Raw genomic sequence first — 22820 nt, forward strand, 5'->3', positions numbered from 1 at the left:
ACAGAAATAGAAACATTATTTGTATTTATACTAAACAACATACATCATCCTTCAGCCAAACATAAAAATCTACAGAAAAATACAACCAACCTCTTAGACATGCATCTCTCACTCAGCTGAATTTAAAAGTTTGCTGTCCTTTTAGGACCCAAATGACTCACAGCATGGCTTCATTATTTCCTTGGTTAAGTTTATCATAATCTTTCTGCTCTTCAAACATATGGTCTTTATTATAAGGATCTTTGTACTGTACTGCTGCCACCAAACAACTAATTTTGCATTACACAAGTCAGCAATAAACCTGATCTTAAGTCTCTTCCAAGGAATTTTATAATTTCAAACATTCGGTGCTTAGAACAATCCCTCAGTGCTTTGCTGCTGCAGAGATACCCCACTTATGGATCATTTCTCCAAAATATACGGAGAAGCCTCTCTCATCTGATTGTATTTTCTACAAAAAAGTCCCATATTCTTCAGCAGTTGACTACAGTTTGCTTTCGTTTACCAGATAATTTGGAACTATTATTTCTCTCAATTCTAAACCATTAAAAACATTCATCATTCTGTTCTCTCTCCAATCCCCATCTATACTCTAAATCAAATGACAAATTGGAAGTTGCTGGCAAAAGCTTGCCTCTGCTCATGGATAAGCATGATTTCCCAAATATATTACCTGCTGATCTTGCATCAGGCTCTGGCACATATTCGTACTAAATTCTAACTGCCTGGTAAGTTGGTTAACTTGTTCTTGCCAGTGTTCTCTTTCTTCCACATAGGAAAGATCAGCTGCCCATCGAAGATTCTCCTGTCGACGCACACCAACATTCTGTTGTTTATATTTTAGAAATCGATGATACTTCCCATCTGCAGATGTTCGTTTATCCCTGCATCTACAGAAATGATGCAATAGAAAATTATGCATCATAAAGCTCAACATTTGTTGGAAGTTTAGACTAAAAATTTTACACTTGAAGAGTCAGACATAGGAACTAACTTAACACTGCGACTATACTTCAAAAGTACAACACTGAATGAAAAATACTCCAGAGAACTCCTAGTTTGTGAAAAGCAAAATAAAAGCCTTCCACCATTTCCTTCTTCCTTAAAACCGTAAATAATCAAGAACAATATTGAGTGTATTAACATTCTCTGTGCTAACAGATAATAGTTCAATTTTAAGATAATTTACTGAGAGTATGTATTTAATTGGTAAAATCAGTTTCTGGATTTGAAAACTTGAGGAGTAGATCACTTTACCAAGTACAGGGAGAATTGCATTCATTCCTTTTGCAACAAATTATTACTGTGGCACTGGGTAAGGAATTTCAGAAATATTGATTAAAGTGTAAATCACAATAGTGTCTGATCTACAAGGAGTATATTCTTCCCTCAGTAACTTTGCTAATATTCTTGTTAAAAATTGAGATGTTGTCAAAATTAACATTGGCAAGCTGCTACAGTGCACCTTTTGCATGACATTCCCAAGACAGTGAATGACTTACTTCCGCTCTAGATTTGTGTGTGTGTGTGTCCCAAAATGACTACTGAGGCTGATGTGTTAACTGGGCAGGTGGATGCCCAATTAGTTTGAGAGGTGATCCTTTCCTTTTGCAGGGCACAAGTGCTCCTGAATTCCTTAAGACCATCTGAAATGCTCCTTCTCCACTTAGTGGTCATTGGATTGAAATTCACAGGAGTCAGCATGGATACTGCATTTCTTCAAAAGTTTATGTATTGAGTCTTGGCACCTTTGTAATTTATAGACAGGGTAAGCAGCGTTTAATTTGGTCATTTGAAGATGGAGTGGTGGAATTACTGAGTTCAGAAGAGAAGATGTAACAAAAAGATTTCTTTTCCCTGGATCCTATCTGAAGGGATTATTGCATGCAGACTCCCAGCCTGAGGTTTGCAGACTGCACGGGCAAGAAAGTCAATATGGGCTGCTTTATTATCCAAGTAGTTGTATATAGAGTTCAGCATTGTATAATTATTTGCATAAAGCACACTTTTTTTTGTTAAAGAAAATACCTTATGACACAGAAAATAAAATCTTCATTGAAGATGCTAAAATTGTGAGCATAATTCCCTAAGAAAATGGCCTAATATTTATGATATATTTGATGACTGCTATGAATTCAATTTTCTCTGATGTTCATGTTTCTCATGATCATCGCCATTGTTAGTTAAATGCTGTGATAAAAACAGGGAGAATGCCTCTCATTTTGCCTCACACCTTCCATCTAGATCATGGCTATGGAAAATTATCCATTTGGAAATTTCTAACAGAACACGGTTTTATTTTCACACACCAACTGCCCTCATTTCTTCACTTTGTTTTGTATTGTGTGCAAAAGACCAAGTTTCCTCTCGCTATCTGCTCCCCTTAATCCAGTGGCCAGATGACCGTTTTCAACCTTTTCCTAGATTTTACCCTGGAGATACTCCCTTTGTCTCATTCCTCCCCAACCCTCCCTGTAACTTGATAATATAATAAACAATTACAGAGAAAAATAATTCCCTACATTTTTCATTTTACCAATAAACACATTTGAATGAAAGGGGCCATGCTTGCGGCAATCATGATTGGCATAAAGATGAGGATGTGTTGAGGACTCCGCAAGGGAGCAAGGGGAACAAAAGATTCTCTGCATCTGACCGTGCACACTGTACTTCTGTTCCAATAACTCATTCCAGTCCGAGATTTTTACATAAACAGTGAAAATCAACTGTGTCATTCTTTGTGGTAGGGCTGTAAAATGCTATCTTGAATTAATGTATAATTTTTTTTTGAAAATCAGAATACTACAGCATTTTAAAAATTGGAAGTGTGGTAAATAAATTAAATATGATTGAGCGGGCAAAATACAGCAAATTAAAATGGCAACATATATGACAGCTGATATTATCTTGTATACCTAAAAACTTAATCTTTAGGGCAAGACTAACTTAAGACAATTTAGGATCTTAAAACAGCATTAAGTTAGATTACACCAGGAAAAGTTAAGCATTCAAAATACTGGAACTATATCCTAAATTTTTAATTAACTTTCTGTGAATTAATTTTCAGACAAAATAAGTATCTTCCTCTAAATTTTACTTTCTGGGTCATCAAGGGAATGGCGGCGTAAGGAAAAGGTCTCTCGACAAAAAAAGAAAGTAAACTGCCCCAAAATCGAATTTAGACAAATACTTAATATTGCATAACTATATTAATAAAAGGGGCAAGGATGATGTCTAAGAACAAGAATAAAAAGTCCGCTTCGAAGGCTGATAAACATAAAGAGAAACATAAAGAGATGCAGCAAGGCGACGGGCCTAGCTCCCCCACGGCAAGCCAGGACGGAGATAATGAGGGGGAATCGGTGACTCTGTCTTTGATTCTCGGAGAGATTCGCGAGTTCCGACAAGATAACAGCAAACAGCTGGAAGATATTAAAGGAGAAATAGTAAAAACTAACTCGCGGATAGATGAAGCCGAAGCAAGGATTGTTGGAATTGAAGAGAAGCTACAAAACGCCGAGGAAGTGATAGCAGAAATGCTGAAGCTACAAGACCAGCTCCAGTGGAAACTAATAGATCAAGAAGGCCGCTCGAGAAGGGAAAATGTGAGGATCTACGGAGTTCCCGAAGGAACCGAAGGTAAACCCGGATTGATGATTCCCTTCGTGGAGAAGCTGCTTAGACAGAACCTTGATATACCGGCCGCAAAAGACCTACAGATAGAAAAGGGCTCACCGCGCGTTGGCACCACAGCCTCCAGCAGGCGCCCAGCCCAGATCGATTCTGATCAGATTTCTCAGTTACAGAACGAAGGAAGAGGTGCTTAAAAGAGTATGGCAAAAGAAAAGTTTCATGTGGAACAACTGCAAAATCAGTTTAGACCACGACTACGCACCGGGGATTCTTGCCAGACGGAAGGAATATACGGAAACACAGAGAGTCCTGAAGGAAAACAACATCAGATTCCAGACCCTGTATCCAGCTCGGCTGAGAGTCTTTTACGACAAAGGGACAAAAACTTACGCTACGGTGGAGGAGGCAACGTTGGACCTGGCGGACCGGGGACTACCTATTAAAGTTATCACCCAACCAGAGTCGCTACTGGAGAGGATTCGGCAGAAGTCGTGGCAGTTAGTGGGGCGAGGACGCTCCACTCGAACCAGAGTGTCAAACTACAAGGAAAAGCTGCAAATATTCAGACGCGAATGTACAGAGAATACAGATTAATTAAGAGAAATGACTGAAAAGAGTAAATCGGACTTAAAAGTAAAATGAAAACTGGTAACTGAAAATAAACTAGGCGGAATAACTTGAATGATAGCAATATGGTCGAGACATAAATAGGAGAAAATTCTCTATGATTATTCAAACTGCTGAGGGCCCTCTAACACAGGGTGAAGATAGAGGTTATCCCTCTGAACTGAGGCGGGTCGGTGCTCAGGCCTCACTGTGGGAAGTCGGGAAAAATTTTCAAATGTTATATACTCAGAAATGTCTAGGGTGTGGTTATATGTCTTGGTTTACTGTTGAGAAGGGATTGCTTATTGTTTGGTTAGAAAAGGAGAGTGCTTTTTTTCTACTAGAGAAAAATGCAAACTGAATTGGTAAAAATAATTTCCTATAATGTTAATGGGGTTTTGAATCCAATTAAAAGAAATAAGATTATGTCTAAATTGAAAAAAGAGAGGGCACAAATAGCTTTCCTCCAGGAAACACATATGAGCCAATCTGAACATGGAAAATTAAAAAGAATGGGCTTTAAGCATGTATTTTATTCATCATATAAATTGAGTCACAAAAGAGGGGTAGCTACTTTAATATCAAGTACTCTTAATTATGAACATATTTCAGAGACTAGAGACAAAGAAGGACAGTTTGTAAAAATCACAGGAAGAATAGAAGGTACAGAAATAACATTGCTGAATGTTTATGCTCCTCCAGGTAGTGAATGGTCATTTTATAGACACATTTTTGACCTAATGGTCAGTTCTCGAGGGGTAGTAATTTGTGGAGGGGATTTTAATATGAGATTAAATCCTATATTAGATTCTTCAAGAATAGTTACTCAGAATAAACCTCTGACTCGGAAAGTGAATTCATTGATGGAGGAGTTGGGAATTATAGATGTCTGGAGGGAATTACACCCTACTAGTAAAGATTATACATATTACTCTTTCCCTCATTCAGCCTATTCAAGGATAGACTATTTCTTTATCTTTAATACAGATAGACTCAGGATAAAAAACTGTAATATTGCAACAATTGATCTGTCGGATCATAGCCCAGTCTCTATGTCTCTAATCCTGGAAAGGAAAATGAGGAAAACACTGTGGAGGCTAAACTCACATATACTCAATAACCCGAAAGTAATGGAGAGATTAAGGGGAGAAATCAAAGAATATCTAGACCTTAATGACACGGGAGAAACATCACCAGTGATTTTATGGGATACATTGAAAGCTGTACTGAGAGGGAAAATTATTTCCATTACTACTCACATGAAAAAAGTCAATGCACAAAAATTAGCAGACCTTCAAGGAAAATTAAAACAACTTCAAGTTGTAGATAGCAACAAAAGTAATTCAAATCGAAAACAGGAAATTAGGAAATTGCAAAGTGAAATTGATGATATTTATACGTTGGAAACTCAAAGAAATTTTCTTTACCTGAGACAAAAGAATTATGAAGTAGGAGGTAAATCAGCTAGATTATTAGCATATAAATTACGAAAACAACAAGCAGACAATACAATTCATAAAATAAAGAATCCAAAGACAAAGCTTGTGGAGAGTACAATAGGGAAAATTCAAGAGAGTTTTGAAACATATTATCGAGAGCTGTACTCCCAACCCCGGGCCCCCAATGAGCCCTATATAGACAGTGTATTGAATTTTCTAGATCTATCTAAACTTACAGATTTACAAAATGAAAGTTTATTAGAACCAGTAACTGTCAAAGAACTGAACGTGGCCATCTCTAGGTTAAAGGCTGGAAAGTCCCTGGGTTCTGATGGGTTTACCTCAGAGTGGCACAAGTCCCTGAAGACACAGTTAGCCCCATTACTACTTAACACCTTTAATTGGATCTTGCAGAGAGGAGAAACTCCACCTTCCTGGAGAGAAGCGATTATTTCAGTTATTCCTAAAGAGGGTAAAGATAAACTAGAATGTGGCAATTATCGGCCAATTAGTGTTCTTAATTTAGATTACAAACTATTTACATCTATGTTAGCGCGCAGATTGGAAAAGCTTTTACCTGGCCTAATCCATTTAGACCAGACTGGATTTATTCAACAAAGACAAACACAGGACAACATAAGGAGAACTCTGCACATATTAGAACAGGTTAATAAGAACGAGACAGAGACAATGGTAGTAGGATTGGACGCTGAGAAAGCTTTTGATTCGGTTAGTTGGGCATTCCTATACAGAGTGTTAGGAAGATTCGGCTTTCAAGAAAGGTTTATTAAAGTAATTCAGACTCTATATGACAGCCCTATAGCCCGAATTAAGATAAATGGGGACCTCTCTGACTCCTTCAATTTAGAGAGAGGCACTAGACAGGAATGCCCAATTTCTCCTCTCCTTTTTGCGCTATATATTGAACCACTTGCCCAACTAATAAGACAGAGCGAAATCGTAAAAGGTATCAAGGTGGCAGGGATTGAACAGAAAGTGGCGTTATTCGCAGATGATGTTTTGGTCTATCTGAGTGAACCAGAAAAATCATTTATAGGATTGTTTACACTGTTGGATGACTTTGGGAAAATATCAGGTTATAAAATAAATGTAAAGAAAACGCAGGTTATGTCCCTAAATTATACACCATCCAAAAAATTGCAGGATACATACGATCTTAAGTGGGAAGCTAAATCATTAAAATATTTAGGAATAACCCTGCCGAAGGATCTTTCAACACTGTCACAGGTAAATTATCGGCCATTAATCTCAGAGATAAAAGCAGATATGCATAGATGGAATCTTATCCCCTTTTTAAGTTTAAATTCAAGGATAGATACTATAAAAATGAATATTCTTCCTCGGTTATTATATCTTTTCCGTACTTTGCCAGTGGAGGTGGATGATAATCAATTCAGGGAATGGGACAAATGGATTTCCCGCTTCATTTGGCAAGGAAGGAAACCTAGAATTCGATATAACACCTTACAGTTAGGGAAGGAAGGAGGAGATATGGTTCTTCCTTGCCTGAGAAATTATTTTTATGCCTCACAGATAACCCCTCTGTTATATTGGTGTAATAGGGAATATAAGGCGAGATGGAAGGAAATAGAATTTGGATTAGTTGACAGTTTTCCTCTTCAGGCCTCAATAGCTGACAAAGGATTGATGGCCCAGTTGGAAAAATTTAATAATGCTTGGATAAATCTTACATTAAAAGTATGGCAGAAGGTGGTTAATTCATGTGGAATTAATAACATGTTAAAACTCTTTAGATGGTGTGCATATGATACCAAATTCCTTCCCAACCGAGGAGATAAAAGATTTGAGCTATGGATAAAGAAAGGTCTTACAACCTACCTCTCATTTATAGATAAAAGAGTATTACAAAGTTTCCAAATCCTGCAGGACAAACATGGCCTAGAACATAATGACTTTTTTAGGTACCTTCAAATACGAAACTATGTTAACCAGAGTTGTAGATATACAGACCTATCAACAGTAGAATTAGAATTTTTCAAGATTCTGAATTCGGCTTGCAGTTCAATACCTAGTAAATCAGTTTCTCGCCTATATAATGCACTCTCCCATGCTAAAAATGTAAATACACTGTTTATTAAAGAGAAGTGGGAGAAAGAAGCGGGGTTGGTACTTTCAGAGGAGGCTTGGGGGAAAATCTGCAGCTTTCAATGGTCCTCGATTAATTCTTTGACTTGGAGAGAACATTGTTGGAAAAACATTATAAGATACTTCAAGACCCCATATCAGGAAAAATATAAAGATACAAATGTGATGTGTTGGAGAAGGTGCGGCTCCAAGGAGGCAAATCATTTTCATATTTTCTGGGATTGCCCTAAATTAAGTCTATTTTGGGAAGGTATTCATAGAACATTAGTTAAGGTACTTAGGTCCCAGATACCTCTGAACTTTGAGACGCTCTATTTGGGGCATGTATTGCTCCTTGAACAGAAGGAAGATATAAAGTTGCTGCATGCCCTCTTAGCGGCAAGTAAGAAATCAATCACTAGAAAATGGCTAAATCCAATACCACCTACATTAGAAGATTGGTACGAAATTATCTTGGAAATATTTAAAATGGAAAAGTTGACTTACTCCCTGAGAACTCAAAAAGAAACATTTTATCAAATCTGGAATAAATGGATTGAATATATAACCCCAATGCGAGCAGACTTTAGATGACTCTCCTAATGATTTATATTGCTCTTCTCATCAACACAGTAATATTGCTAACGTAAGCACCCCTAGTCTAAATGTTTGTTTTTTTTTTGGAAAATAGAGAATTAACACAAGTAAAGGGAAAGATTTGGGAAAGGGATAAAAAAAAATGAAAAAATCAAGTAAATAAGTACATAGGGATTGGATAATTATGCCCGCAGGCAGGAACAAGCACGAACAAATTGGGATATAAACACCTACAATGGTTGGTATATAGGCTTGTATGCAACATTTTGGACCAGTGGAAATGGTCCAGAAGGGTTGTATGGAAACTATTATTACCAATTTTCTTAACAACTAATTTCATTACTTAGCCTAATAGGTTAGATTTACCACAGTACATAATTATCTATTTAAATGTTTATTTTCCTTTTATATCATCTCAATGTTGTGACGAGAATACACATAAAATTAAGATGTTTGCTGGCCTGGGTTAGCATCAGTGACATCAGCAAGTGGTCTGCCACCTGTCCTCAGGGGAAGGAGAGATAAGGAACAATGGAGCAGCGTCTGGAGATGTGTAATGAAGGGACGTGGGAGAGAGCTGTCTGGAGCGGCTCCCCCTTTGAACCCTGAACTGTTTGAAGTGATGGACAGGCGATACCCCAGCAGGGGGATAAAAAGGGACCGGTTCGCTAAGGCAGCACACACACGCCACCCGAGGTAACGAGACCCTGGAAGCGGTACGCTTCTCACGAGTCGGTGAGAAGTACCAGACAACGGCCAGGGTGGAAAGGTACGATCAGCGGGAACCCGGTGTGTGTCCGCCCTTGCCTGGGTGCCGGGTTCACTGCAGAGGATCGACCGCATCTGGAGGAGGGGTCACAGTCGGTGACCTCAGGTGACATCACCAAGGACCCGCCCAAAAAGCTGTTTGTGAGCCATATCGCCAGTCTGTGAGTGAAGCCGTGTCTGAATGATCAGTTGTTCCTGTTCTCTCTCTCTCTCCCCCCACGCTGTCCATCGCCATGGCAACGATTACTGCGAACTGAACTACTAAACTGGACTGAACTTTGAGTCACTTTGAAATTTGGTCATTTACCCCTAGACAACGATAGAGCTTGATTGATGCTGTTATCTTAATTCTGTGCACATGTGTGTTTATAATCGCTGAACTGTTGCATTTATTATCCTTTCGATTACTGTGTTGCTTGTTTCTTTAATAAAACTTTCTTAGTTCTAGTACTCCAGACTCCAACTGAGTGATCCATTTCTGCTGGTTTGGCAACCCAGTTACGGGGTACGTAACAATGTGTACTTAAGAATGTATAAATAATTGTAGTTTTATACATATAAAAAAATGGAAAAGGTTATATGTGTGAAAAAAGTACATGATAATTGTGAATTCCTTATCCAAATAAAAATAAAATTAAAAAAAAAATAAATTTTACTTTCTGAAAGTTACATTGAACAATAAATTAAATATAAGCTGTATTCCATGATGAATCATAATCTCATGCAGATCTAGCTGGAAAACTGTCAACCTTCTAATGACATTTACAAAATGCACAAGTATTGTTAACCCTTCTCTCTTTTCAGAAGTGAAATTCTCACGATTCTTTTGTACACATTTCATCAAATAGTTTTTAGAAGCAAAGGAGTCATCCTATATCCAACTTAATAAGATTTGTATTTACAGTCCGATGATTCACTACAAAGTTTTTTAGGCTGTTCCATGGTTAGCAGACATTAAAGCAATATAATTTTTTGAGGTAAGTTAAGATTCTCTTAGTTATATGCAGCGATTATTTATTTGTTAATGTGCATTGTTTTTAACATATTCAACTACAACCAACCTGTTCTTGCTCTCTCGTGCATTGTGTGTTCTTTGACATCGGCTACGATTGGGATACGTTCTATACGTTTCATGGGAAGTTGTCTCAAGAACTTCTTCTGGTTGTGTGATCCCATCAGATTGATATTCATTATCATCTTCTTCATCAACATCGTTATACACCTCCTCTTCATTGTCATCCTCCTCATAATCCAATCCACCTTGAGTAGAGCCACCCCAAGTGGCCATTGTCCTGTTAACATTAATGGCCTTAAGATTATCTGGAGTTTAAATCATAACGTAGAAAATCCATTCAATATTCAAGAGAAGCTCTCACGGCATCAAAAATTATGCCAGTAGAGACTATCCCCCTGCACTTTTCACAATTTTCTCATACAGATCTCGTACAAAGCAAAAAAGCTAATTTTTCCTGAAATTTTGGGGCTTCACCTTCATTGGACGGAATGGTGAAATGTCCTGAGCATTTGGGTATTGGGATCTGGTTCATGAATTAAGCCCAATATTATCCTTTAAAAGCCACTTTCTTCTTCTGGTCACAAAAGTTCCAAACAAAATTTCCGGTTTTCAGGCAGTTAACGATTCACTGGATAGATGAACTCATTTCATGAGAGCAAAAGATGCCAATCATCTACACAAAGACTTACAGTAAGAAATGAATTTAATTTGACTCAGTTTCTAATGACTGACTAAAATCCAGAAGTATTGAATTCTCACATTTACCTAATTTCTTAATGCTTAGTTCAAATTATTGACAATTTAGAATTTCTAAAAGATATGAAATAATATAGATGCAAGTGTTTTTAATTACTCAACTTTATACTTCCAGTACATAAAAAACTAGCTCAGTGTCCATGTCAAGCTATATTTAACAATGGCAAAAATATACATGTCACTGACACTGTGATCAAAAAAAAAGTCAAGAATTTTTAAAAAGTGGAATACCACATCAACACCATCAGCCCACACAAGAGTTAATCGTTGGTAAAATTAAATATACACCTATTCTATTTACTTCTCAAAATGACATGTTTATTTTAACTACAATTAGCAAAACAGATAATACTTTTGATGGTTTATTTTCAAAAAATTGTATCTTCAGTAGAGTGATCAAATAGTTAACAAGCAATTTTCAATGACTGGGAATTATTCAAAGTAGAATACTGCAAATGTTCTTAAGTATCATGATCTAACCTTTCAGTTCTGCTAAGCTGATGTGTGCCCTGTGTCTCCGTCTCTTCACTCCTGACAGATGCAGCAATAATGGAGTTACTATCAGTCAATGTTTTTTGTCGTTGATGCTCAGCCATCAATGCTTCAAGTTGTTTTCTTCTCTGGCGCAATTCTTCTCGTAGAATTTGGTGCTTACGCATCTCCGACCACAGCTAATCATAATTTATAAAAATAAATGCAACAGTAGTCACTCAATACAAAGCTATTTTATAACCATCTTTTAAAGAGAAAAACATTTCAGATGCACATGAACCCGAGAGGAACCAATATTCTCGCCGACAGGTTTGTTAGAGTTGCTGGGGAGGGTTTAAACTAATTTGGCGGGGGGGTAGGAACCGGAGTGAAGGGACTCGGGATAGGATGGGTGGTTTAAAAAAAAAATCAAATTTTTACATGCAGTCAGACTGTCAGGAAGGGCAGGCAGATGATAGGACATAATTGTTGCCAGCAGGATAAGCATTTGGGATGCAGCATCAAAAAGGGTAGCAAATACAGTACTCGAAGTGTTGTATCTCAAAGAATGGAGTACAAAAAATAAGGTGGATGACCTTGCTGCACTTTTACAGATTGTCAGGAATAATGTTGTGGCCATTGCTGAATCATGGCTGAAGGATGGTTGTAGTTGGGTGACGAATGTCCAAGGTTACACATTGTATCCAAGGGATAGGAAAGTCAGCAGAGGGTGGCGTGCTCTGCAGGTAAAGAATGGCATCAAATCAGTAGAAAGATGTGACACAGGATCAGAAGATGTTGAATTCTTGTGGGTTGAGTTAAGAAATTGCAAGGATAAAAAGACCCTGATGGCACTTAAAAACAGGCCTCCTGACAGTAGCTAGAAACATGCAGGTCGATTGGGAAAATCTGGCTGGAAATGGATCGCAAGAGAGTGAGCTTGTTGAATGGCTATGAGATGGCTTTTTAAGAGCAGTTTTTCACAGAGCCTACGAGGGGATCAGTTATACTGGATTGGGTGTTACGTAATGAACCAGAGGTGATTAGGGAGCTTAAGGTAAAAAAAACCCTTAGGAGATTGTGATCACAATATGATTGAGTTCAACTTGAAATCTGATAGGAGGAAGTATAGTCTGATGTAGCAGTATTTCAGTGGAGTAAGAGAAATTACAGTGGTAAGAGAGAGGAGTTGGCCAAAGTAAATTGAAAGGAGGCAGTGGCAGGGATAGCAACAGTGCAACAATGGCACAAGTTTCTGGGAAAAATGAGGAAGGTGCAGGATAGATGCATTCTAAAAACAAAGAAATACTCCAATGGCAAAATAGTACCAACCATAGCTGACACGGGATTTCAAAGCTAATGTAAAAGCAAAAGAGAGGGCATACAAAGCAAAAATTAGTGGGGAGACAGAGGATTGGGAAACCTTTAAAACCCTACAGAGAGCAACTAAAAGAATCATTAAGAGGGAAAAGATGAATACAAAAGCATGCTGGCAAACAATAACAAAGTGGATAGTAAAAGCTTTTTCAAATACGTAAAAAATAAAAGAGATGAGAATGGATATAGGACTGCCAAAAAAAGAGAGCAGTGAAATAATAATGGGGGACAAGGAGACGGCAGGTGAACTAAATTAGTATTTTGCATGTCTTCACTATGGAAGACACTAGCAGTGTGCCAGATGTTGAAGAGTGCGAGAAAGAGAAGTGAGTGTAGTTACTGTTACAAGGGAGAGGGTGCTCAAAAAGCTGAAAGACCTAAGGGTACACAAGTCACCAGGACCAGATGAACTACACCCTAGGGTTCTGAAAGCGGGAGCAGTAGAGATTGTGGGAGCAATAGTAATGATCTTTCAAAAATCATTGGACTCTGGCTTGGTGCCAGTGAACTGGAAAATTGCAAATGTCACTCCACTCCTTAAGAAAGGAGGAAAGCAGCAGAAAGGAAATTACAGACCACTTAGTCTGACGTCAGTGGTTGGGAAACTGTTCGAGTCAATTGTTAAGGATGAGGTTATGGAGTACTTGGTGACATTGGACCAGATAGGACAAGGTCAGCATGGTTTCCTTAAGGGAAAAGCTTCTGAGGCAAACCTGAAGGAATCTTTGAGGAGGTTAGATAAAGGAGATGCAGTGGATGTTGTATATTTGGACTATCAGAAAGACTTTGACAAAAGTGTCACACATGAGGTTGCTTACCAAGTTAAGAGCCCATGGTATTACAGGCAAGTTACTGGCATGGTTAGAGCATTGGCTGATTGGTAGGAGACAGTAAGTGGGAATAAAAGGACCCTTTTCTGGTTGGCTGCCAGTGACTGTGGTGCTCCGCAGGGGTCAGCATTGGGACTGCTTTTTATGCTGTATATAAATGATTTAGATGATGGAATAGATGGCTTTGTTACCAAGTTTGCAGATGAGACAAAGATTGGAAACAGGTAGGCTACAGAAGGACTTAAGACAGATTAGAAGAATTGGCAAGAGAGTGGCAAATGAAATACAATGCTGGAAAACACATGGTCATTCACTTTGCTAGTAGAAATAAATGTGCAGACAATTTTCTAAACGGGGAGAAAATCCAAAAATCTGAGATGCTGAGGAACTTGAGAGTACTTATGCAGAACATCCTAAAGGTTAACTTGCAAGAAGAGTCCGTGTTTAGAAAGGCAAATGCAATGTTAACATTCATTTCAAAAGGTCTTGAATACAAAAGCAGGGATGTGATGCTGAGGCTTTATAATGCATTGGTAAGGTCTCATCTTTGGTAAGGACCCGGATCTGGGCCGTACCCTCCAAATATCCGGACCTGCCTCTCGGCTTTTTTTTGCACTACCTTACTTTCTCCTTTCTATTTGTGATTTATAATTTAATTTTTAAATATTTACTACCGATTTGTACTCCAGGGAGCACAAAGCGCAGAATCAAATATCGCTGTGATGATTGTACATTCTAGTATCAATTGTTTGGCAACAATAAAGTATAAAGTATCTTGATTACTGTGAACTGTTTTGGGCTCCTTATCTAAGAAAAGGTGTGCTGGCATTGGAGCGGGTTCCGAGGAGGTTCACAAGAATGATTCCGGGAATGAAAGGGTTATCATACGAGGAACGTTTTGATTGTTTGGGGTCTGTACTCACTGGAATTTAGAAGGATGATGGAGGATCACTTTGAAACCTTCCGAATGTTGAAAAGCCCAGAGTAGATGCGGAAAGGATATTTCCCATAGTAGGGGTGTCCATTCAAAACAGAGATGCAGTGAAATTTCTTTAACCAAGGGTGGTGAATTTGTGATTTGTGGAATTTATTACCACAGGGAACCGTGGAGGCCAGGTCATTGTGGGTATTTGACACAAAGCATTACAGATTCTTGATTAGATATGGCATCCAAAGGTTGTAGGGAGAAGGCTGGGGTGTGGGGCTGAGGAGGGGAGAAAAGGATCAGCAATGATTAAATGGTGCAGCAGACTCGATGGGCCAAGTAGCCTAATTCTGCTCCCATGTCTTATGGTCTGAGTGTTACAGCATATTACAATCCATCAACTCCCCTTTAATTTTTACCTTGTATATATCAAGCATGTTTTACACAATTACCATACCAAATCTGCTACTCCTGCCACAAGAAACGTGCTCCACCCCTTTATGCCCTAACCCACATTCTTAAAGCTTGAAAATTGATAAACTCCAAGGACCTGATGTCATATCATAGGACAGAAAGTGGCTTTAAAGATACCACATGCCCAAACTATCATCATCCAAAATTTTAGAAATTGTGGAATAGCTCCTGCAGGTTGAATTTTAGCAAATATGACCCAGCTGTTTCAGAATGAAGGGAGAGGAAAAAAACACTAAAAATACTAGTCTGTTGTATCAGCAATTGGGAAATAATAGAACCAATAAAAGGCTCTTGGGAAATTATATATTTGAGCTAACATTTCTGATTCTACTGGAGTGCTTTGAGTGTATATCTCAGAAGAGACTAGAGAAAAGCAGTGAGCATGTTATATTTGGAATTTCATCAACCCATGCACACTACCGCAATGTTCCTTTTTTTTGCACTATATTTATTTATATTTCTAATTTTTAGATTTTTATGTCTTGCACTATACTGCTGCTGCATAACAAATTTCATGTCATATATCAAAGATATGCCGAGGAACAGAAAGAGCTACAGAATGTGGCGGATACAATGCAGTCCATCACAAGCACTCCCCACTATTGAGTACATCTATGTGGAGCACTGCTACAAGAAAGCAGAATCCATCATCAGACTCCCAGCATCCTAGCCATCTTGTTACTACCATCAGGCTGGAATTACAGAAGCCTTAGATCTCACACCACCAGTTATTACCCTACAACTATCAGGCTCTTGAACAGGCATGGGCAACTTTCGTCACACTACTCTGAACTAATTCAACCTACAGACTAACTGTATTCTTCTGAATACAAGCCCCGAGCCATCAAATGCTCCTCATAGGACAAGCCGTTTAATCTTTGAATCATTCGTGAACCTTTGAACCCTCTCCAGTTTCAGCAAATCCTTTCTAAGGCAAGGGACCCAAAACTGCTCACAATAAGTGAGGCCTCATCAGTGCTATATAAACTCTCAACATTACAACCTTGCTTTTACCTTCTAGTCTTCTGGAAATGAATGCTAACATCACTTTTGCCTTCCTTACCGCAGACTCACGTTGCAAATTAACCTTTAGGGAATCTTGCACAAGGACTCCTAAGTTCCTTTGCGCCTCAAATTTCTGTTATTTTCTCTCCATTTAGAAAATAGTCAACCCTTTCATTTCTTCTACCAAAGTGAATGACAATACATTTCTCGAAACAGTATTCCATTTGACAGTTCTTTGCTCATTCTCCTAATCCGTCTTAATCATTTTATATTTCCCTCGGGATCAATAATGTCTATCTATCTATCTACTCAAACTACCTGCCCTTCCACCCATCTTCATTTCATCTGGAAACTGTGCAACAAAACCACCAATTCCATCATCTAAATTATTGATATATAACGTAAAAAGTATCAGTCCCAACACAGACCCCTCACCGTCACCGAACTAGAAAAGGCTCCCTTTATTTCCTCCCTTTGCCTCCTGCCAATCAGCCACTACTTCATCCATGCTAGAATCTTTCCTGTAATACCATGGGGTTGTAGCTTGTTAAGCAACCTCATATGTGGCACCTTGTCAAAGGCCATCTGAAAATCCAAGTACACATCATCAAATGAATCTCCTTTTGATATCCTGCTTGTTATTTCTTCAAAGAATTCCAACAGATTTGTCAGGCAAGATTTTCCCTGAGGAAACCATGCTAACTACAGCCCATTTTATCATATGCCTCCGAGTACCCCAGAACCACATCCTTAACAATTGACTACAATATCTTCCCAATCACTGAAGTCAGACCGACTGGCCTATAGTTTCCTTTCTTCTGCCTCTTTCTCTTCTCGAAGAGTGGAGTGACATTTGCAATTTTCCAGTCATTCTGAACCATTCCAGAATTTAGTGATTCTTGAAAGATCATTACTGATGCCTCCACAATCTCCTCAGCCACTATCTGGACCAGGTGACTTATCTACCTTCAGACCTTTCAGTTTCCCAAGAATCTTCCCTCTAGTAATGGTAACTTCACACATTTTCTTACCCCTGACATCTAGAACTTCTACCATACTGCTAGTATCTTCCATAGACTGATGCAAAATGGCTGCCATTTCCTTGACTCCCATACTACCTCTCCAGCATCACTTTCCAGAGGTTGGATATCCACTCTCACCTCTCTTTTACACTTTGTATCTGAAGAAACTTTTGGTATCCTCTTTAATATTATTGGCCAACTTACTTTCATATTCCATCTTTACCTTCTTAATAACTTTTTAGTTGCCTTCTGTTGATATTTAAAAGCCTCCGAATCCTCTAACTTCCCACTAATTTTTGCTCTATTGTATGCCCTCTCTTTGGCTTTTATGTTGGCTTTGACTTCCCTTGTTGGTTATGGCTGTGTCATCTTACCTTTAGAATACTTCCTCTTTGGATGGTGTATATCCTGTGCCATCCAAATTGGTTCCAGAAATTACAGCCACTGCTGTTCTGCCATCATCCCTGCCAGTATCCTTTTCCAATCAATTCTTAAACTCTGCTTTTGAAATCTCAATCGCCACCCTGATTAAAAAGTAGCTCTTTTCACACGCCCCTGGTGTGGATTGTCCAACTGAATGTACATGATGTATTTATGTAGTTTTTCACAAGATGTTATTGCATTTCTTTTTCCTCCCATTGATGCCTTCAAGAAAATTAATCGCAAGTAGTATATAGACCAAGTAGACCATCAAACATTGACACCAGAACTTACCAATCCTGGGGTTTTGAACTCCAAACTTGCACTGACCTGGAGGTCAACAGCGCCAACCTGAGTCAATCACTGGCATTCTACTGTGGAGCACTCAGATCTAGCCTCTGGCCCGTGCCCTGACTCTTAATTTACTACCCCTTATCTCTATCTTCCCTCCCACCCCATCCCTGTCTTTAAACTCTAATCTGTCTCCCGTGCTGCCCCCAAAAGCATCCCTACAAACCTAAAAAGCAACTAATTTTCAGCTGCAACTTTGACACCATTGTACAATTTTTGTTCTTCTCACCAAAGGATGCACCTTTTATGCATCAGTGCCTTTTATCCATAGTTTGAAAGGAAGAATAAAACTTCAGACATGAGGATCTCAGCAGCACCCAGTGACTCTGTGATCTCTATCAAACTGTCCTTCAAGAGATTGAACTCTTGGAAGGCGACAAGCCCCAGTGGAGCATCTGGTAGGGCTCGGAAAACATGTGCCAACTAACTGGCAGGTGTATTCAAAGGCATTTTCAATCCGCACTGCTATAGCTGGAAGTTCCCGCTTGCTTCATCAGGGCAACAATCATACCAGTGCCCAAGAGCAGGGCGAGTTGCCTTAACGAGTAGTATCCAGTAGCACTCACATCTAAGGTGAAGTGCTTGAGAGGTCGCTTATGGCTTGAATCAACTCCCATCTCAGCAAGACCTGGACCCACTGCAATTTGCCTATAGCAATAATATGTCAATTGCAGATGCAATCTCACTGGCTTTTCACACTGCCTTGGATCACCTGGACAATACAAATATCTATGTCAGGCTGCTGTTTATTGACTATAGCTCAGCAATGCAATCATTTCTACGAGTCTGATCAAAACCTTCAAAACCTGGGCTTCTGTACCTCCTTCTGCAACAGAATCCTTGACTTCCTCACTGGAAAACCACAGTCTGTGCGGATCAGAAATAACATCTGAACCTTGCTGACAATCAACACTGGCACACCTCAGAGATGTGTGCTTCACCCACTGCTCTACTCTCTATACCCGCATGACTATGTGGCTAGGAACAGTTTGAACCATCAATAAGTTCACTGATGACACAACAATTGGCAGAATTTAATATGGCGACAAGAGGGCATACAGGAATGAGATACAGAGATACATCAGCTAGTTGATTGGTGTCCTTGCATTCAATGTCAGGAAGAGCAAAGAACTTACTGTGGACTTCAGAAAGGGTAAGGCGAGGGAACACACACCAGTCCCCATAGAGGGATCAGAACTGGAAAGAGTGAGCAATTTCAAGTTCCTGGGATATCTCTTAAAATCCATCTTGGACCCAACATATCAATGCAGCTGCAAACAAGGCACGCCAGCGGCTATACTTCATTAGGAATTTGAGGATATTTGTTATGTCAACAAAGACACTTGCAAATTTCTACAGATGTACCATGGAGCATTCTAACTAGCTTTCCATTTTCCTAAATACAATTCAACTTCCATTTCAAAACAGCCATCTTCCCAAAGTAATTAACTCTAATCTCTGCAGGACTACCATCGCAAATCTCATACAATCTGTTGCTCTATGATATTCCTATGTGTGAACTTGTTAGTTCGCAGCTCAATGCTGCAAACTTCTTCATCATCTTCAGAAGTTTTCAGATGACTCTGCCATAGTTGGATGCATCAGCAAGGGAGATGAGGCTGAGTACAGGGCTACGGTAGGAAACTTTGTCACATGGTGTGAGCAGAATTATCTGCAGCTTAATGTGAAAAATATTAAGGAGCTGGTGGTAGACCTGAGGAGAGCTAAGGCACTGGTGACCCCTGTTTCCATTCAGGGGGTCAGTGTGAACATGGTGAAGGATTACAAATTGACAATAAACTGGACTGGTCAAAGAACACTGAGGCTGTCTACAAGAAGGGTCAGAGCTGTCTCTATTTCCTGAGGAGACTGAGGTCCTTTAACATCTGCCGGATGATGCTGAGGATGTTCTACGAGTCTGTGATGGCCAGTGCTATCATGTTTGCTGTTGTGTGCTGGGGCAGCAGGCAGAGGGTAGCAGACACCAACAGAATCAACAAACTCATTCATAAGGCCAGTGATATTGTGGAGATGGAACTGGACTCTCTCACAGTGGTGTCTGAAAAGAGGATGCTGTCCAAGTTGCATGCCATCTTGGACAATGTCTCCCATCCACTACATAATGTACTGGGTGGGCACAGGAGTACATTCAGCCAGACCCATCCCGCCGAGATGCAACACAGAGCGTCATAGGAAGCCATTCCTGCCTGTGGCCATCAAACTTTACAACTCCTCCCTTGAAGGGTCAGACACCCTGAGCCAATAGGCTGGTCCTGGACTTATTTCATAATTTACTGGCATAATTTACATATTACTATTTAACTATTTATGGTTTTATTACTATTTATTATTTATGGTGCAACTGTAACGAAAACCAATTTCCCCCGGGATCAATAAAGTATGACTATGACAATGACTAAGACAACACTGTTTGGTGAAAACTTAGTGCAGTGGATTAACTGGAACACATCGAGACCAGTACATTTTGGCCCAATTAAGTGGCTGCCTCAATTACCGTAAATTCCAGTGTATAAGCCCAGAATTTGGCCCTAAATTTTGGTCCTAAAATTAGGGGGTCGGTTTATATAGAGGGTGCCAACTTTGGAAAAACAAATACACGGAAGACAGGCTATTTTTATTGGCTGTTTTTGAGTCAAATATAAAAGAAAATACAAACGCTTATGAAACCTACACAAAAGAAAAGATCTACAAAACACATTCTGTTCTCAATTTACTTGTACACACTGTTGTTGTCAAACGTTCAGAGCTTGAAACTCTCACACTCTTCATTATCTGACTCTCTGAAAATTGCGTCCCATTCTTCGGCAGTCACCATATCATGACTGCAATGTCTGTATTTTCAGCTTTCAATGCTGCTTTTGTCTCACCTGACAAGTGCACTTTGAACATGTCCCAGACAAGTAGCGACTTCTCCTTCCTGAAGCCTTTCGGGACGTCGACGCCACATCTCTTTAACCCACTTCAAGCAACCTGCTTCGTCCATCCAGCCATGTTCTTGAACGTAAACAACCCGTGGGAATTTTTCTTTCTTTAGGAATGTTTTCCTCCTAAAAATCACCATCGGTGGTAGTTTGGTCCCATCAGCCATACACATTAACACAACAGTAAAATGTTGCTTCTTGTGTCCTGTTGTTTTGACAAGGACTGTTTTCTCTCCCTTCTGATTGACGGTGAAGTTGCCAGCAAAATCAAAGAACATTGGTGTCTCGTCCATGTTACTAATCAGTGAGAGCAGGTAAGAATGTGCCTTTTGATGCTTGATTACAAACGATTGGAAGGCCATAATTTTATTCTCAAGGTCACTCGGAAACTTCTGAGCAATCTTTGTTTTTTGTCTCAACACAAGATCACGTCTATTCATAAATCGGATTCACCAACTTTGCGTAGCTTTGAAATTTTCGCTGACCTCACGGTGTTTTTCGGCTCATTTCAACGCTTGAACTCGAATCATTTCTCTGGTAACAACGTATCCAGACAATCGCTGGTGATTCACCCACTCTAAAACTTTTTCTTCCAGCTCTGGCCACTGGCATGTTTTCCCGCGGTTTGCACATTTCGTCTTTGGCATTTCCCTCAGAGTGTCCTCTGTCTTTCTCCACTCTCTCACTCGTTTCTCGTTTACATTGATCTTCTTAACAGCTGCAGAATTATTCGTTCCTTCAGCAAAATCAACAACCTTCAGCTTGAAGCCAGCATCATATCGTATTCATTTTAATCATTTGTACATGGTGGTCACAAACTCAATACTGAGTACACATACTGATCCCGTCACCCCGTGTTATGTTTTAACGAGATTATGATGGGCGCTAAATAGTTTCACGGGGGTTACATTTCAGAGGATTCTTTACCATTGGGAACCTAATCCAAAACTTCCCTCCCTGATTTATTTATTAAGAATTCACTTTTAACGCTCTATAATGTGTAGGTCTATTTTCTTACCAGGTACTGGTTCACAAAATTTTGTTACTGCATGAATTTTGTTACTAATCATGCAGAGACCTACAGCAACGCAGTGGACACTTAAATGCACTCTAAATGAACCTAGCAAGGTTCTCACACCAAAGATAACAACAAATAGGCATTAAATACCAATATAGCAAATAACACACAAATGCAATGAACAAAATATAAATAATACTTGTTTTATATTATATTACAAAATGAGAATCCATGGAGTTACAAAAGAAAGCTGCAAACTTTACAGGACGAGACCTTCAGTCAAGTTTAAGCTGCATATTTAATTAAACATCTAAGTTTAATCCACTGGCAAAGAGAAAAACATAAATCACCTTTCTACAGACCAGTAACAAAATTCATACTGAGGCCATCATATGCAAATTTTTACCTGCTTTAAGACAACCACATTCATCCCAGAGCCAAAGAAAAAAGGTAATGTGCCTTAATGAATATTGCCTGGTGGCTCTGACACAAGTCTTCATGAGGCTCATCATGGCACACAACAACTCCAAGCATCCCGGGACCTAGACCAACTGCAATTCACCTATCACTGAAACAGATCCTTGGCCCTACCATCATCTCTGGAACATTGGGATAACAGACCTCTTGTACAATTATAATGCATTCTTGACCCCTCAATCTACTTTGTGATGCTCTTGCACCTTCATTAACCATTTACCTTAACTGTACTTTCTCTCATCTCCAACACAATATACTCATTGTTATTTTTATTCTTTCTGTACTCCCTTATGTACTTGCGTATGGAATGTTCTGTTTTATGGTGTATAAACAAAGCTTCAACTCACTGTGTCTCAATACATGTGACAATAATAAACCAATTACAAATTACCAGCTGCTTCCCATTTCACATCCCACATAATAAAACATCCTTGGCAGTTAGTTCCAAGGAGTCCTTCCTTAGTGTGAACATTTGAAAGTGTTCACTCATTTACCACTACCCATATCTTTAATCCTTAGTCTGCATCAATCTTCCCCATCAAAGATCCAATAGATGCTCTCAGCTTACAACAGTGGTATAATGATGAT

General features: G+C 39.2%; 1 protein-coding gene across 6 annotated transcripts in view; it reads right to left on the reverse strand.

The window, feature by feature from the left end:
* pcm1 (pericentriolar material 1) overlaps positions 1 to 22820 on the reverse strand; it is a 107799-nt gene that overhangs the window by 45404 nt on the left and 39575 nt on the right. For all 6 annotated transcript variants that reach the window (XM_063043034.1, XM_063043032.1, XM_063043030.1 and 3 more), the window contains 3 exons: positions 11401 to 11591; positions 10211 to 10441; positions 674 to 890 (listed from right to left, as the gene is read on the reverse strand). In XM_063043034.1, the coding sequence (XP_062899104.1) occupies positions 674 to 890; positions 10211 to 10441; positions 11401 to 11591 (639 nt within the window). The remainder of the gene's footprint in view (positions 1 to 673; positions 891 to 10210; positions 10442 to 11400; positions 11592 to 22820) is intronic.

The sequence above is a fragment of the Mobula hypostoma genome, chromosome 3, assembly GCF_963921235.1.
Source record: "Mobula hypostoma chromosome 3, sMobHyp1.1, whole genome shotgun sequence".
NCBI classification, from domain to species: domain Eukaryota; kingdom Metazoa; phylum Chordata; class Chondrichthyes; order Myliobatiformes; family Myliobatidae; genus Mobula; species Mobula hypostoma.